We start from the raw sequence: 15,431 nt of genomic DNA on the forward strand, positions 1-15,431 counted from the left end.
TATATATATATTTTAATTCTTTACCCGATTGATGTAAACATAATCACAGTACAATACTTTGACCTTATTGAGTTCTGCGGCAAAAATTTAACTAAAGTACGAAAAAATCCGAAAACTACTCCAATAACCAACAAAAACTAAAGTAAAACGAAACAATACGTCACTAGTAAGAACTAACACATTCTACAAACTAAAGATAACTGAGTTAGACAAACAAAAAGTCACAACAAAATAAATCTAAACCACAAAGAAAAAGCTAAAACTATTATAACTCTGGCGTTCGCTAGGAAAAGCAGAGCTTCCAGACAATTCGATGAAGTTGGACAGTGGTTGCTATGGAAACTCGTATTCGAATAGCCGCACTGTCATTTTAGATGACGCACGAATTGTAATACATTGACTGTGTTTACTATACTCACCCAGTCCTAATTTAAAGTTGCGGGCTATCTGAAGGTCATGAACCTTTTCGTTTAGCCTTTTCAAAGCTCAACGTTTCCCCCCCCCAAGCAGTGCATGATGGTTAACTGGTCTATAAAAACTGGTGTCTAGTTTATTTATTTATTTATTTTTTTAAAGTTGTCAATTTAATCCCTCCATGTATCTTTTGTCGCTCGTTTGACAAAAGAGCCCAAAGTCCTCTCTGTGACCCTGAGTTAGAGAAATTGGCTGTAGAGAATGATGGATAACAGATGAAAGGGGCCGGGGGGCCATGAAGCACACCGAGGCCTGACCTTCATCCGTCTGTGCGTTAGAGTGAAACATGCCGTCAGTAATCGTGGAGGTGAGCGCTCCCTGTGTGTGTGACACGGTTTTTAATTTGCTTTATAATTAAAAATCATTTGTCTTTGATACCGCTAATTGCAAACCAACTGCCTGCTGAAGACGCCTTATTAGTGTCTAATGTAATCTCGGTAGTTTCATCGCTGGTGCTCTGTGAAAGTCTCAGGGGTTTATTAGAGAACATCGGTGAACAAACGGCATCATGAAGACCGAGGAACACAGCGGACAGGTCAGGGAGGCAGCTGTCGAGAGGCTCGAAGGGGCAGTAATTTGCTAGCGACATTCATATAGCACAATGAAGTAACTTACCTTCAGTTGTTACAAAAATCAAATATGACTGAAAAGAAATTTGACTTTGTAATTTAATGCCTTAAAATTGGGGCTCCGTCTTTTTAAGAATCTCCTCCTCTTTCTGAAACTCCGCCTTCAAGAAGTCATATGAACATGGCTCCTCTATTAAACCCTTTAACAACATTTTTACCAACTTTTCACTGAGTAGTAGCCCACATAACGTTCTCAGCAGATGCCCACCGTCACCAGGTGTTTGCTAATTGCAGCTGAGCGGATTAAAGCTCTGAAGCTTAGAAGGTGCCGCACAGACGAGCAGCTGCACCTCGAAGGCGGGGCTAGGTCCACCCAGGTGTTTTAAACAGCTGTATGGTTGCCATGGGAGACTAAAGGATTTGTTAGACATGAAAGAATCAAGGCAACACTCCAGGTGTGTTTTTGTTCACCTTCCAGTCGGAGAACGACAAACATTCAGCCACAATGGAATGGATTAGAAATCGAAGCCCATTTGTTTGTTAGGAAGCCCAATCGAAGTCCAGACTTCAATTATATCTAGAATTTTTAACGAAACTGTGAAAATTAATGTCCACAGACATTCGCCGTTCAAATTCAGTTAAATTAAAAAATACATTATTGGCTCCAAAGGAAAACTAAACGTTTTAGCTCATAATAATTAGAGATTTTTCAAAAAGTTATTGTAAGTAGCGATGGCTGTTTGCAGGAAAGATATCCTGTAGCAGCCTGTACTCCAGCTCATCTGAAGAAGCTTCTGACTGAACATTGTTGGTTAATCCAGTCTGACCGAGCTCGACCTGTTTTGCAAACAGATCATAGGACAAATGTTCTGCTCTAGATGTGCACAGCTGTAGCTGCAGCACAGTGTGGTTTAATACAAACGCATGCTACAATTTTCAGATTTTTATTTAAAAGAAATACAACTATATATATATTTTCTTCATAACCTACAATTCTGCTCTACCTCTTCTCAATCTAGCACATAAAGTTGCACTAAAACACATTGAGGTTTCTTCTCCAAGGTACTGCGGCGGTGCATTCAGATGAACTAGTTTCCAGGCTTTGGTGCAGAGGAGAATACTTCAGTGTAGAGAAACGCAAATGTTCCCGGCGATGAGGGAGAAGTCTTCATTGTCCTGCTGTTGTGACCTCCGACTTTCTGAAGAGCTCGTTCTGTTTGATTTTGGGGGAGGGTTTTTTTGAGAGAGAGTTTTCCCCCAGTGGGGCTGGAACATGTGGGCGGTTTTTGCCCTGCGAGAGGCCGATAGCGTTAACCCTAAAAGGAATGCAGAATAATTGGGAGATATCGAGAAAGGAACTCGGAGAGCTGCTGATGTGAAAGAAAACAAAACCAAATCTTCTCGTAATGACTGCTTGTCTGGCTGATTTGCTCATAAAAGCGTCACACAATGAAGGATGTAAACAGATCATGTTCCCACCGAATGATAAGGCTCTCACTCTGTAATCTGTCGATCTGCGTTGTGTCTTTATATAGAATCTGTCTCTGTACCTTAACAGATGCAGACGCATCGTCCTCCTCAGGTACGACGTTGGGAAGCTGTTTCCCCCCCAGCGCCTGCAGTTCACTGCGAGTGTTAGCTTGACATGTCTGACGCCTTGTTGCTGATTAGTGCATTTTCACCAGTCCGACTCTGATTTTAGGTACTGTCTGTCTGTCAGCCGAAGGTCGAGAGACTCTGAGACTCTCTGTTGATTTCTTTCAGGAAGGAGAGAAACTCGTCAGGAAGGTCGGCGGAGTGTTTGCGTTCAAGGTGAAGGACGGCCCTGATGGGAGAGAGGCCACCTGGGTCGTGGATGTGAAAAATGGCAGAGGTTCTGTCACAAATGATCCAGGTATGTGTCTTAATAGCCTTCTGAAAGTCTGCAGTCGAGGACAAATTGTTGTGGTTTTTTGATGGGTTTTGCCAGCAAGTCGGGCGGTTTTATTTTCTTTATATTGTCCAATCTGGTGTGTTTTCTGATAGTCGTTTTTAGTTGAAAGGTAGGAATTAAACAGAGTATGAATATTTGCAGTTTCTCCCATATGACACCGTCTGACAGGAAATATGGAGTCCTCTTATTGGTTGATGTTTAAGGAATAAGACAAATATTGCATTCAACTATTTTATATTCAAATCCACATTCAAACTGTTTTCTTTTTTTCTTGCCTTACTGCAGAGACATCATTAAATATTTAAACTAAGGAAGAAAAAACTGGGGGAAAAAAAGAAAAACATTTCAACTTGCAGGAAATGTGAAGTCATATATTAAATCAAAGACGAAATGGCTATGTAGTTCACACTTTTAACCACCCAATGCGCCTTATATTAGTATGAGTAAGGTTGCATTACATAAACCGCAATCTCTGTGTTTTCCCTAAAGATTAATGATCCTTACCTTAACTCTTAAAAGTCCTGGCAATATTTTCAAATCTAGTCTGGAGTTAATTTTGCTGTCCTCCATTCATCCGTCCCATTATCTTCTAAAGGGCTTCTCTCTTCCGCCAATCTGCTAATGCGCTTGTAGCGGAGCTTATTTTAAAAATGTTTAGCACACTTAGCTTTCCCTAAACACTTTCTTTCCCAGATAAATTCAAAGCTCTAATTTATTTGTCTGCTTTGAAAACTTTCAGTTGATTAGTTCAACATATGTGTCAAAGTTTTGATTATCCCCTGTTAAGAATTAAGTATACTTTTACATTCATGCTCTTATTTTGAAATTGGTGAAGTCTGTTGCGCAGCAGTTCTGCTTCCTCTCCTTGTTCTCTTTGTTGTTTTAAAATATCTTTATTTTAAACGGGAACGGACAGGAACAACATGAAACACAGACAGTAAAGAGAAAAAAATATAAGCATAAATACAATATTTAAGAGCATTTTAGGACATGTACATTATGATGTCAAAATGAAATTGGCACTTGAGGATTATAGCCTACCAAGGGCAGATACAATTTGAATTAAATGTAGCGCTTTAGCATTAGCTTTTACTAAATACAATGGTGGTGTAGCGCATTAGCACTAGCTGAAACTAATATTTATGATACCATAGCTAACTTTTTAGATAGAAGTGCCCACCGCTGTTATAAATAGCCTTTTAGCCTAGACTTTTTTCTTCCTCAGTAAGAACTTCCACACCCCAGAGTGTTTGTACTTGGTAGCCCTTTGATATGGAATATCAGCTGACTGAAAAACGATGTAGTTTTTTTTAAGTGCGGTCAGTGATCATAACTTCTTCAGTCAAATTAACAGAAAAGGAACACATAATCAGGCTAATATGGCTACTCATAAGCTGTTTACAGTAACTGTATTTTACACAAGAGTATTGTTGGCAGGTTGAAACGAATTGCTGCAGCAACAAAATGCAATATTATGAGAAAACTGTGAAAATTGGAAGTGATGAAAGAGAGGCATTGATTTCACTCAAAAACCACACAAAGGCTTTCATCAGTGACTAACTTTCATCGAAAAAGAACCAATGCTTTAACAAATGCTGAGGCTTTAGCAGAGTGACAGAGTRTTAAAGTTCCAGATTGTGTGAAAATGGCTCGTCGCCAACAGCGGTTGAGATTTCTGCCTCAACGGAGACGAACAAATCACATGCCTGCAAATTGCTTTTACAGACATGTGATCCTTAAAGCGAAATGGCTCATTATAGAACAAGCTTATCTAAATTAATAATTATTCCTTCAGTCTCCTTTTCGCATTCCTCCTCCCTTTACTTTTCTTTCCTTCGGCTTTTTTTTGTTTAGTTTATTTTTTCTTTCCCCAGGAAACACATAAAAACCTAGGCTAAAGTAAAAACACCCCTAGCTGTAGATCCATGATGACTTGGTCAACACAGACTACATCCAGATATTTCTTTTGTCTGTTCAAAAATTCAAATATGTATTAGTTCTCTGGGTTTGCTTCCTCAAACCTAATTCAAAAATAAATAGCCTGTTTTGTTGAGGTAAATTGAACTCCAAATTTGACTGAAATCACTTCAGACTAAAAGATTTTTTTCTCTATGAGACTTGACTGCATGTTCTTATTGATATCTCTCTTTATTGCAGAAATATCAGGAGAGTAGAGCTAGTAACAGAGTTTCAAGGACATGTTTTAAAGGTGGCTCTTTTTGGTTTTGCGCTGTGGCTGGAGTTCAAAAGAACCGGTGAAGTAGCTGAAACACGGAGCCGTGTGTTCAACACAACACCAAGAGTGTTCATTTGACGGATTGTAAGGACAGTGATTTTTCCCGTATTGCGCATGAAACAAGAAATTGCATGAAGAAAAGGCAGGAACTCGGACGCAGTTCAAGAATGGAATCTGCTTAAAACTTCTCTTGCCATCCACTTGTTGAAGGAGCCGTTCATCTAGAACCGTATGTTTGGTTGTATAAGCTGAATTGCGTCCTGGACACACTCACTTTAGAACACACCGCTTCCTAAGTGGCCACCAAAAAACTGCTCCACTAGATGGACTCCCCAGTGATACTTCCTGCATCGAGGCCATTATTTCTGAGCTTTGCAGTGTCCTTCAAAGTGGAGTGAAATGTTCAGAAAGCTACTAAAAGCTCATGTGGTGCGAGACGACCTTTTTAAAGGAGTTTCAAAACTCTTGAGATGATGGACTTTGTTTGGACACATCTGTAAAAAAGTAAAAAATAAAACAAATACAAAAAGCTCTTTATTTCTTCCATACCCTCACTTGGTGGCCTCACTGTTGGGAAAACTACAGCTAAGAGCGGCATCCATTGGTCACCAGGTYGCCATGACAGCAACCAGTGAGCAAATCTTTGTCTATACTCTGCTGCTGTTGAAAAAACAGAATGTCAATTAAATAAGAAGTTAAATTAATATCACATGTGAATAAGCTTGTTCACGTGCTCAGTTAGAAAAATTAAAAATCTTGTCAGYGACGGATGTAAACTGTTTCATGAGCTGCATTCATATCAGCCGTCAGAGGAGACAACGGCATCTTATTCAGGAGTTTTGGGGAAATTGTAGTCGTTGATTTTTATTTTTTTTATTTTTTTATTTTTTAGAAAAGCTAAGGATCCAAGACACTCACACAACTTCTTATAAACTGTGTGAAGCTGTATGACTTCTGGTGGAACCAGCTGCACAATGTCAGAAATAAACCCCGAAAACAATCGTCCTCCTGTTACTTCCTGTCATCTTCTTTGTCATTTCCACCAGTAGTAACATCCTGCTGTTGATTAAGTGACTCGTGTGATGCAAAATAAAGTGTTTCCATTGTAGTTTTGTGAAAAAATTTGTGAAAAAACCACCTCATCCAAAAACTTTTCATCAAACGTGAAATTTTTTGAAATTGCTGTGTTTCCATTAAGCAAACTTGTTTTTGTAATTTAATTTCACGCAAGTGGAAGCGCAGCTACTGGAGCCTATCAACATGCTAGCTAATTGTTTGGGAGCAGGCATGAAAAAATCCAATTCACTTTCTTTATATAGCGCAAATTCACAACAACTGTCATCCAAAGGCACTTTACAAACACGTCAGTTGAATCCAATTACAAGTTGATCCAAGTTATCGAGTTCAGTTTTTTTATTTTTTTTTTTATCAAATCGAATAAGTTAATAGTGTCATGACTCCTGTGACATGCTAGCACCTCAGTATTTAGGGACACAAGGAATATCAGACATCAGTTTTTGACAAGCACCGCTAATCCACCTCATTTGCTTTTGCTGCTCGTCTTTAAATCTCTTTCTTGCTGTGCGGTTAGAAAATCTCAACTTTTGAAGTTGCGCGCTTGTTTGTCTTCTTAAGGCTGTGATGTCTTCCAGATACAAGGAGATTTTAAAGAACTTTCTGGTAGACTTTACCTTTAATATTGGACGGTAGAGTTCACCAGATAGTCCACATCATCACCAGTAGGGCCCATGAATACACTTCAGCTCTCGGGGGCCGTGAGGGTTTTGTTCCTTTCAGACCCAACATTTAATATGTGGAATCATCAGGTCAGAACATAAACTGATGTTAGCTGGACCAACCAGGCATTCTCCACTCTTCCTTCTTTATGAAAAAAATAAAAAATCTTCCATACATGATTCCACCATATCTCACCTAGCAACGCGTTGACAGCCTCTGGCATGTTGACTCGCGCTATTGGCTCTCTGCAGGTTGAAGCGGTGACATCATCAGTGACGCTGCCGCCCGCCACAGTTCTGGACTCAGAGAGGATGTATTATGCTAAATCCCTCTTGATATTATCCCCCCTTGACATGAAAAGGGACTAAGTGCCGCCTCCACCAGGCAAACTGAGCACTTTCAAAACTACTGTGTGCTGCACAAGCAGATCTGAAAGTTACAGCCACTTCTTTTCACTTCTGAATTGCAAATCAGAAAAGATTACATACAGAAAGGAGGTAAATTCGAAGTGACACCATCATTTTCCTCTCTCCGCCGTGCCTTGATCTCATTTCGCTGCTTGTTTCTCCTCCTCCCGGGTTTTAACCTCTCCCACCTGCGAGCCCGAGCGAAAGGGACGAGACAAAAGGCCAGGAGAGTAAATGTGATAAACGGCAGGCGGCACAAAACATTCCTTCATCACTTTCGTTTCCTGCCGAAGCACACCTCCGTGCCTTCTTTAAGGAGAGCATCACTGGCGTTAATTCTTCATTTAAAACGCAGCACGGTGCAGGAAAAACAAGTCCCCCTCGGAGGCCTTTGATGTAATAAGACGTTTAGTTAAAGACGATGTGCGGATATCAACATGCAGGTCAGGCAGAATGGAGAATATCTGGCAATGCAGGGCGAGCCGTGAAGGACCTGTCAGGGACTCGGATCTGCTTTTAATTGCTTTTGTTTCTCGTGTACGTAGTTCCTCCAACTCCCCACCCGTCCTTTCCTTATTTGCATTTCATTGAACTGGGAAAAAGAAATGATAAATGTGCCACTTGGCAGGACATCAAACACTTTGCACCTCTTCATTCCGCTGCTTCAGCTCGGCAGCGTGTCGTCGTTAATTTATCGGAGCGTCGGCGGCTCCTGCTCCATGCGCGGTCCCAGCCTGCTCGGTGCCCCGGGGCCGACATCGCTTCGATTACCATGTATCATCATAAAAAACGCTGAAAATTTATTACAATATTTTATTTGAGAAAATGTGTAAGAAACAGGAGTACTTTAACCAACTGTAGCAAAGCACAGAATACCAGATTTAATGCCAAGAAAACAAATAAACTGCACCATTAGTCAGGTATTAATATAATCATGTGTACTGCACTTCCATTTTGATCAAGACACAAATTTCACTGCGCAACTGTCGATGCACGTGTAAATTTTAAAATTTAGACGACTTATGTTACACTTGAACACAAATCAATTTGCACAACAGAAATATGTTTTTTATCATGTCATGACAGTGTCATATGAGGCAGATAATCTGTGGGAAAAAAAACCCCTAACATCTCCACCTCCCCCTTGAGCTATTATTGCCGTATAAAGAAATGCAACCAGAAACAACCAATCAGAGCCAGGAGGCGGGTCTTAGCGGTGCTAAATGTGCTGATGGCAGAGAAACAACTTAACATTACAGGAAAACTGTTTATCCACCGACATCAGCGACCATGCTAACTAGCATTAGCATTTATAACGGGCTCTGTTTTAGTGTAGCAGAGAGAAAGGGGTTAGGGTCTGAGCAGCATGTATAAAAACATGATTGACAGCGCTAAGACACTCCTCCTGACTGTGATTGGCTGTTTCTGACTGAGCATTGTATTTGTGAAAATGACAGCAGGTCCATAGGGATTTTTTTTTAAAACAAAAATGCTGTTGTTTTGATCTTTTTTTTTTTTTTTTTTAAATAAAAGCTACATACTTTAAAATGGACCAAATAGGATATTTTTTTTCATTTAAATTTTTATGTACTAAAATGAAAACTGCATCTTTTTTTCCTTCTGTTTTGCATTTATGCTCCRTTTTGTCTTTGTGTAGTTAATAAATGAACTGAGAATGTTCCAAACTTTCAAATCAGTCAGAATTCAGCTTTCTAGAAACGCGTAACATTTTGCCGATTCCAGCCGGAGGGTTTTTTAGGTGCTTTGACCTGAAACGTCACTTTGGTCTAAAATGTGCAGGATGAGTCACAAACTCTGACTCGACATTCCCGAAATAATTAAAAGAATCCAGTTGAACATGCGTGATTCCTTCCAGGGTGACTTTTCACGGCTCTGAAACTCATCAAAATGCAAATCTGAGCCTTCTGTTCCGAGCGCGGCGATAAAAGGGACCGAGATGAGCTTTTCATCTCCAATATGAAACGTAATATGCCTGTTGTCAAGCGCCAAGTGGTTTTTGAACTCTGCTTTATCAGTTACGCAGCGTTTGTGCTGAAACTGCTGCAGTGAATCAGTTTTACTGTAAATATCTTCTTTTTTTTATTTTTCAGGTATAACGGCAGACTGCACGTTGTCCATTGGAGACGAGGATCTGCTGCATCTCATGACAGGAAAGCTGAACCCACAAACGGTGTGTTTACTTACGTCAGGTCCAATATGCATGTGTGTACATATATATTTCCGCTGTGAGATGGTCACACATCTGCTCCATGGCAACTGTGTTTGCCATCTTGCACTCAGTTTCATTGTTGATATGATGGGAAAGGGAGGAATTTTAAAAGCAATCTCCCAGTTTCCAGAAATGAATTGAACTGAGATGACGTGACCTTTGACACTGACCTGTTATTACAGTGCTGGCTGAAAGCCCGTTGGAATCGTGTATTCGTGCCTGATTATATCCACTTTTTGTATCTAAACGTTACACACACCTGGTTAAATGCAAGTTTTTACTCGTGTCAGAACATCAGAGAATGTTTGATTACTTCGAAACCATTTCTGCCTTTTAATATGACACAGTGGAAAGCAGATGTTTTAAATACATGCTGTGTTTAAAAGACATTATGTCACACTGAATCAATTTAAATGTTTCCTGTTTCAGTTCAATGAATATTATTTAGGTTTATACATTTAGTAAATGCAAGAACCATTAAAGTTTCCAATTCAATCCAGCAACAGTCTGGAGCTTAAAATATACCAAATACTTTTTTCAAAAATTGTCATTGTTGCAAGAAAACATTTAACAAAAGGAAATATATTGTTAAAACTTAGATGCAAAAGTCTGCACACCCTTAAGCTTGTATCTTGAAACACCCTTTGGTATATTTTCCCAAATATACCAAAAGGTGTATTACCTTTCAAATCTGGTAATTATTTTTTTTCTGGGAAGGCAGTTTTGGTGACTAGAAAGCTAGTCCTATTTTTAGCTAGCTGGAACTAGACTAGCTAGTAAGCTAGAGGGTTTTAGGACTGTAAATGAATGACTAGTACTAGAAAGCTAGGACTAGCTTAGGTGCTAGTTGTTGAGCTAGCTGGGACTAGAAAGCTAGAAAGCAAGCTAGGACTAGCTTTCTAGTCCTAGTCCTAAAACCCTTTTGGGTTTTAACATTAAATGCTAAAATTAATTTTAAAAGTAAGTTCAAGATATTATTAAGGTTGTGCCAACTTGTGTAGCTAGGTTTTTGTGTTTTCCCTTTTAACGGAGTTGGGTTTTTTTTTAATTCTTTTTTTTTTTTTGACTTGCAATGAGGCAGAAAGAATTTGGAGACTTTTAGGTCTTATAAACTAAAATCAGTATGTGGAGACCATGTGCCCTCAACCACACGGTTGAGAAAAATAAACTTCTTATTTTGATCAGTGACAAAAGCAGCCGAAGGCAAAAATGATGAAAAAAAAAAAAGGAATAAAAGCTCGGATTTTAATAAAAAAAATAAAACTTTTCTCTGTTTCGAGTTTCATCAGCGATCTGCTGTTTCTGTGAAAAGGCCCACATGTCAGAGCTATTGCTTTAAGAAATATTAAAATGGACTTTTCATCTTTTGTCCTTTTATCTCTGGCTACATCAGGCGTTCTTCAAAGGGAAGCTGAAGATCACTGGGAACATGGGCATGGCCATGAAGCTGCAGAACCTCCAGGTGACGCCAGTCAAAGCCCGGTTGTGAAGCCTTGGAGGAGCTCTTTGTGCAGCCCCCAACATTGAAAACTAGGCTCATGTTGAATTAATTGAATATTAAATGAAACGCTTTGATTATGCGCCCGGCTCTGTCTCAGGAGGAGGTCTGTGAAGCTGCTTCTACATGTTTTTTTTTCTTCCTTTTAATCAGCGAACAGAGCTGTTATTCATGTTGATGGTCCTACAGAAATTATCAAATGTCGTCACAGATTACAAAGCACAGCGTGTCCTAACCGATCCTGGTGTGAAAAAGGCTAATTGAAGTTGTTCTTGACTTTACATTTTTTATAATCATTCTAAGGATGTGAATGTAAAAGATCTAATGTTTGTAAAATAAAGTCTTTAACTCTGAATGTCTTTGGAGTCGTCGTCTCTGAAATTTTTAATGCTTCTAAATGGATATTTTTTGCTCTTTAAAAGAGGAAGCAAAGTCAAAAGTAGGAAATAAGTACAACGTTGTTGTAATAAAAGATATGAATTCATCCAGAAAGCCTTAGACTGAGGCTTGCATATATTCCTGCCAGACATTTATCGCAATATTTTAAGAGATTTTAATAATTTGAACTGAACCTTTCTCGTGAGACCTTGTTGCAAAGTGCAGCTTTAATTATTTTTCAAAACAACAAAGCTGATTTAAGGCGCAGAACATGGCCATGCATTTTCAGTCATGTTTAGTTTGAGGTTGCAGCTTAGCTTTGGCCCTCTTATTATTTGAAAAAAAAAAACAGTTTTTTTTCTTTTTTTATGTTTGGAATCATTTTCTGCTTGAAGCTTCCGTTTGAGTCCAATTTACCTTTTTTAATTTCTAACCCTGACCCCAACTTTCACCCTCAGATGGAAAAAAATTGGTTTGTAATGATGCAGAGAAAAATGAGTGAGCACAGTGTGTTCCTCATGTGAAAGCCTCTGTTGGTGATGACGACTTTACATTTATCGTAGAAAAAAAAATTATGTTTACACAGAATAAATATTTTGTAAAATATTGTACCAATATTTCTGATGAAACTAATTACAGATAAATGTCAGTATAGACAGGGGAAATATTAGCAATTTTGTAAGAAGTACAATGGACAGAAAAAATAAAACTAATTTGTTCAAATTCCAGTTCAGCACTAACCAGTTCAGAATATAGTCATTTAGGCCAGACATGTTATTAGAAATGCAACAATCATTAAATAGGATACAAATGATGGGATTAACAGTTATACTTATTTGCATTCCAGCACATATTGGGATTAAGGGAAACAAAACAGCAGATAGGGAAGAGAAAAAAAGGACAAGTCAACTTTACAATAAATACAATCAAATAAAAAGTGTAACTGAACAAAAATTGAGGGAATGGGGTGAAGATAACAAAGGAAGGTGGTAATCTTAGGATTCCAAAAAAGTATGAGGAATGAGAGAAGGAAGGAGAAACTTTTAATAGTTTTCAGAGTACATCAGCACAATACAGGAAATGCCAATATTATGGAGGAAATGAGACAACCGAACATTATTTTCGTTCGTAGAAGATGTGAGATAGAAAGGAGACCAATGGAGGGATTCTGAAAAAAAGAGAATCCCTCTTTTTAAAAAAAAAAACGTAAAATTTGGGATGTATCCAGTGGCGCAAAAAGTGGGCATGCAGGGTATGCAACGCATAGGGGCGCAGCACCAGAGGGGGCGCCAAAACCCCGTCTGGAGGGGCGACGCGCCGATGACGTTTTCCCATACACTTCAGCGCGCCTTACGCTCCTTCACCTCGCGCCCATAACGAGGTAAATGTAGCGAGTTTTACCCTTCACATGATTAATTGTGGCTATGACAAATATTGGAAAGATATTTTTTGGGTTGAATTAAGGTCTTTCATTTACATTTCAAAGAAAAACCTGAGTATTTTAAAAAACAGTACTTATTTTTTATATCATTGGTATCTGATATTATGACAGTATTTGCCTTTTTGACAACATCCGGTCGCTGAGTCATGTGACTCGTGTGATGCGGGGGAAAAAAAAAAGTGTTTCCATTGAGGATTTGTACCGCTGAAACTTGAAAGAAAAACAAGTCTTTTCTTTCGAAATTGGCGTATTTCCATTAAGCGAATTTATTTTCAAAATGTCAACTTGTACGCTCAATGGAAATGCAGATATGCCGTTTCTCCACAATGACTGACGCCATTGTGCTCAAGAAGCTATAGCTTAAAAAAAATAGTGACGCCGTGTCAAAGATGGTTTCCTGCTCACCTGGTTTTCATCTGCTGTTACCTTTCAGACCAGTCTACACATTGACCTCTGAAAGTGTCCAGACAGCTGCTGTTCACTGCATATTTATGCATTTTCAGCCCATTTTTTGTAAACCAGAGATGGTTGTGTGTGAAAATCCCAGCTGAGCAGCAGATTCTGAGATCTTCAAACCGTCTGAGCTCGCCGCTATGTTTGCCTAATAACTTGTCCAATTAGTCATTAACCAAGGTCTGATGGCGTTGTTGGACGGTTCCACAGTGCTGTGTTGATTTTMACTKTGAGTTTGTGTTCTTCTTCCCCTSTTCTCCGCCTCTCATTCTGCTAACCATTTATTTCCCAGTTCACCCTGTTGAACCTTCTGCCACATTCCATCTGGATTCTCCTAATTGTTATTATTCGTGCCTCTGGCTTAATTCTGACCCTTCAGCTTGTGGTCATCCGGTTTGTCCGGTGGAATGATAATGGGCAGCTCCGATGCCGACCGGCGCCTCATGGGGATTTTTTTTAATGCACACAGTGTAAGTGGGAGGCTGGTTAACTGAGAATATTTTTTTTGTTTTTGCTTTTTTCTTTTTCTTTTCCTCTCAAGAAAACTTTGGAAGGTCATCTGGTGCTCAGAAAACAACAACAAAAAAAAAACACATTTAAAGTTTGTCCAAGATTATAAAATACTCCGTCCATTAAAAAGTCCTGCTTGGACTTTTTTTTCACCAYGTAAAATGATACAAGTTACACAGTGGAGAGGAAGTGAAATATTTTAACTTTTATTTTGTTTTTACACAYATTTTTACTAAATCCTCACTAGTAGTTAGACAAGAATTAGAAGAGATAATCCATCATTTTGAAAAGTTGCTGCAAGCTTCACCAGCTTTGCTTTTTCTCCCGATTTCACTTTTAAAAGTTAACTGTTTAAGCAAATAATTATAAAGTATTTTTTGAGAACTGTAAATTTAATTTGTGCTTAAAAAAGGTCTAAAAATATAAAGTTCTAATGACTGCACTGAACTCCAATGTGTTTTAAGACAACCGCTAAAGAACGCAACTCAGAGTGGAGTTTTGGTTCATATGGTGCTGATGTCATTTCCTGGGAGCCGATCTGATCATCTGTTCACCTTGATTAAACCTGACGACAAAACTGCTTTATAAACCTTTCAGTTTAAAACAATAAGAAGAAAAGGAGTGTTGTTGTTACTTTGCTGCCAATGCAGGTCCATCAATAAATAATATTGATACCAGGTTTGTATCGGTATCAGATCGATAGCAGCAGGATAAGATAACATTTTAAATAAAATTTTATTTTCAGTATTGTAACTCTGCCTCAGAAAAGATTTTGTTGTGATTTATTCTCAGATGATCTTTTTTCTTTATACAGTAGTATCAGAATCGGTGATACTGATACTTATCAGATTGATACCAAAATATGCAACATTGCACATCTCTAGTGTCTGTTACTTAAATACATTTGTTATTTATAATACCATTTAGCTTGAATTGTAAATGTAAGTAAATTACAAGATATTTTATTGATTAATGGGACTAATCAACATTCTGATAACTGACATGTTCTGATTTTTCTTGGTGGGATTTAGAAAGTTTTTTGTGTGTGTGTGTGTGTGTGTGTGTGTGTGTGTGTGTGTGTGTGTGTGTGTGTGTGTGTGTGTTTGTGAAGCTTCCTATGGACAATTTTAACCAGAACTCTGAGGCCATAACCTGCTGTGGAGACGGGAATGATCGTATGTATCTGTATAAATGTGTTGGAATGGTTGCGCACTCAAACTTTTTAAATGTCCATGTCTGAAAGCAGCTAGTGGCAGCAGCACAGACTCAGGTTCTTCTAAATGTGTTGCCTGGTTTTGTATTTATTCATCTTTTTCTTCTTCTTTTAATTAACAAACATGCGGCGACAGTAGAGACACGAGACGGCGCCTGGACGTCAACCGAGGGACGCCACATTGACTATCACACTTTGGTGTCAAATTGTTTGCACTTTATGTAGATTCCTAATGTTTTTTTTTGTTTTGTTATTGCTGTCTAGTCCACTATGTGTGCTGCTGTCTTTCTTGACCAGGTCATCCTTAAATGTCGGTGTATTAAGGCTATCGTCATTTCTGACAATTTGAGAT

At 38.7% G+C, this 15,431-nt stretch overlaps 1 protein-coding gene across 1 annotated transcript in view; it reads left to right on the forward strand.

Annotated features, from left to right (window-relative positions):
* Positions 1-11,439, forward strand: part of scp2a (sterol carrier protein 2a) — a 30,367-nt gene extending 18,928 nt beyond the window's left edge. Inside the window, exons 15-17 of the mRNA XM_008433204.2 lie at positions 2,808-2,937; positions 9,468-9,547; positions 10,980-11,439. Coding sequence (XP_008431426.1) covers positions 2,808-2,937; positions 9,468-9,547; positions 10,980-11,075 — 306 coding nt within the window. The 3' untranslated portion in view covers positions 11,076-11,439. The remainder of the gene's footprint in view (positions 1-2,807; positions 2,938-9,467; positions 9,548-10,979) is intronic.
* Positions 11,440-15,431: the final 3,992 nt, after the last annotated feature.

This window comes from Poecilia reticulata, linkage group LG17 (assembly GCF_000633615.1).
Source record: "Poecilia reticulata strain Guanapo linkage group LG17, Guppy_female_1.0+MT, whole genome shotgun sequence".
Taxonomy (NCBI): Eukaryota; Metazoa; Chordata; class Actinopteri; order Cyprinodontiformes; family Poeciliidae; genus Poecilia; species Poecilia reticulata.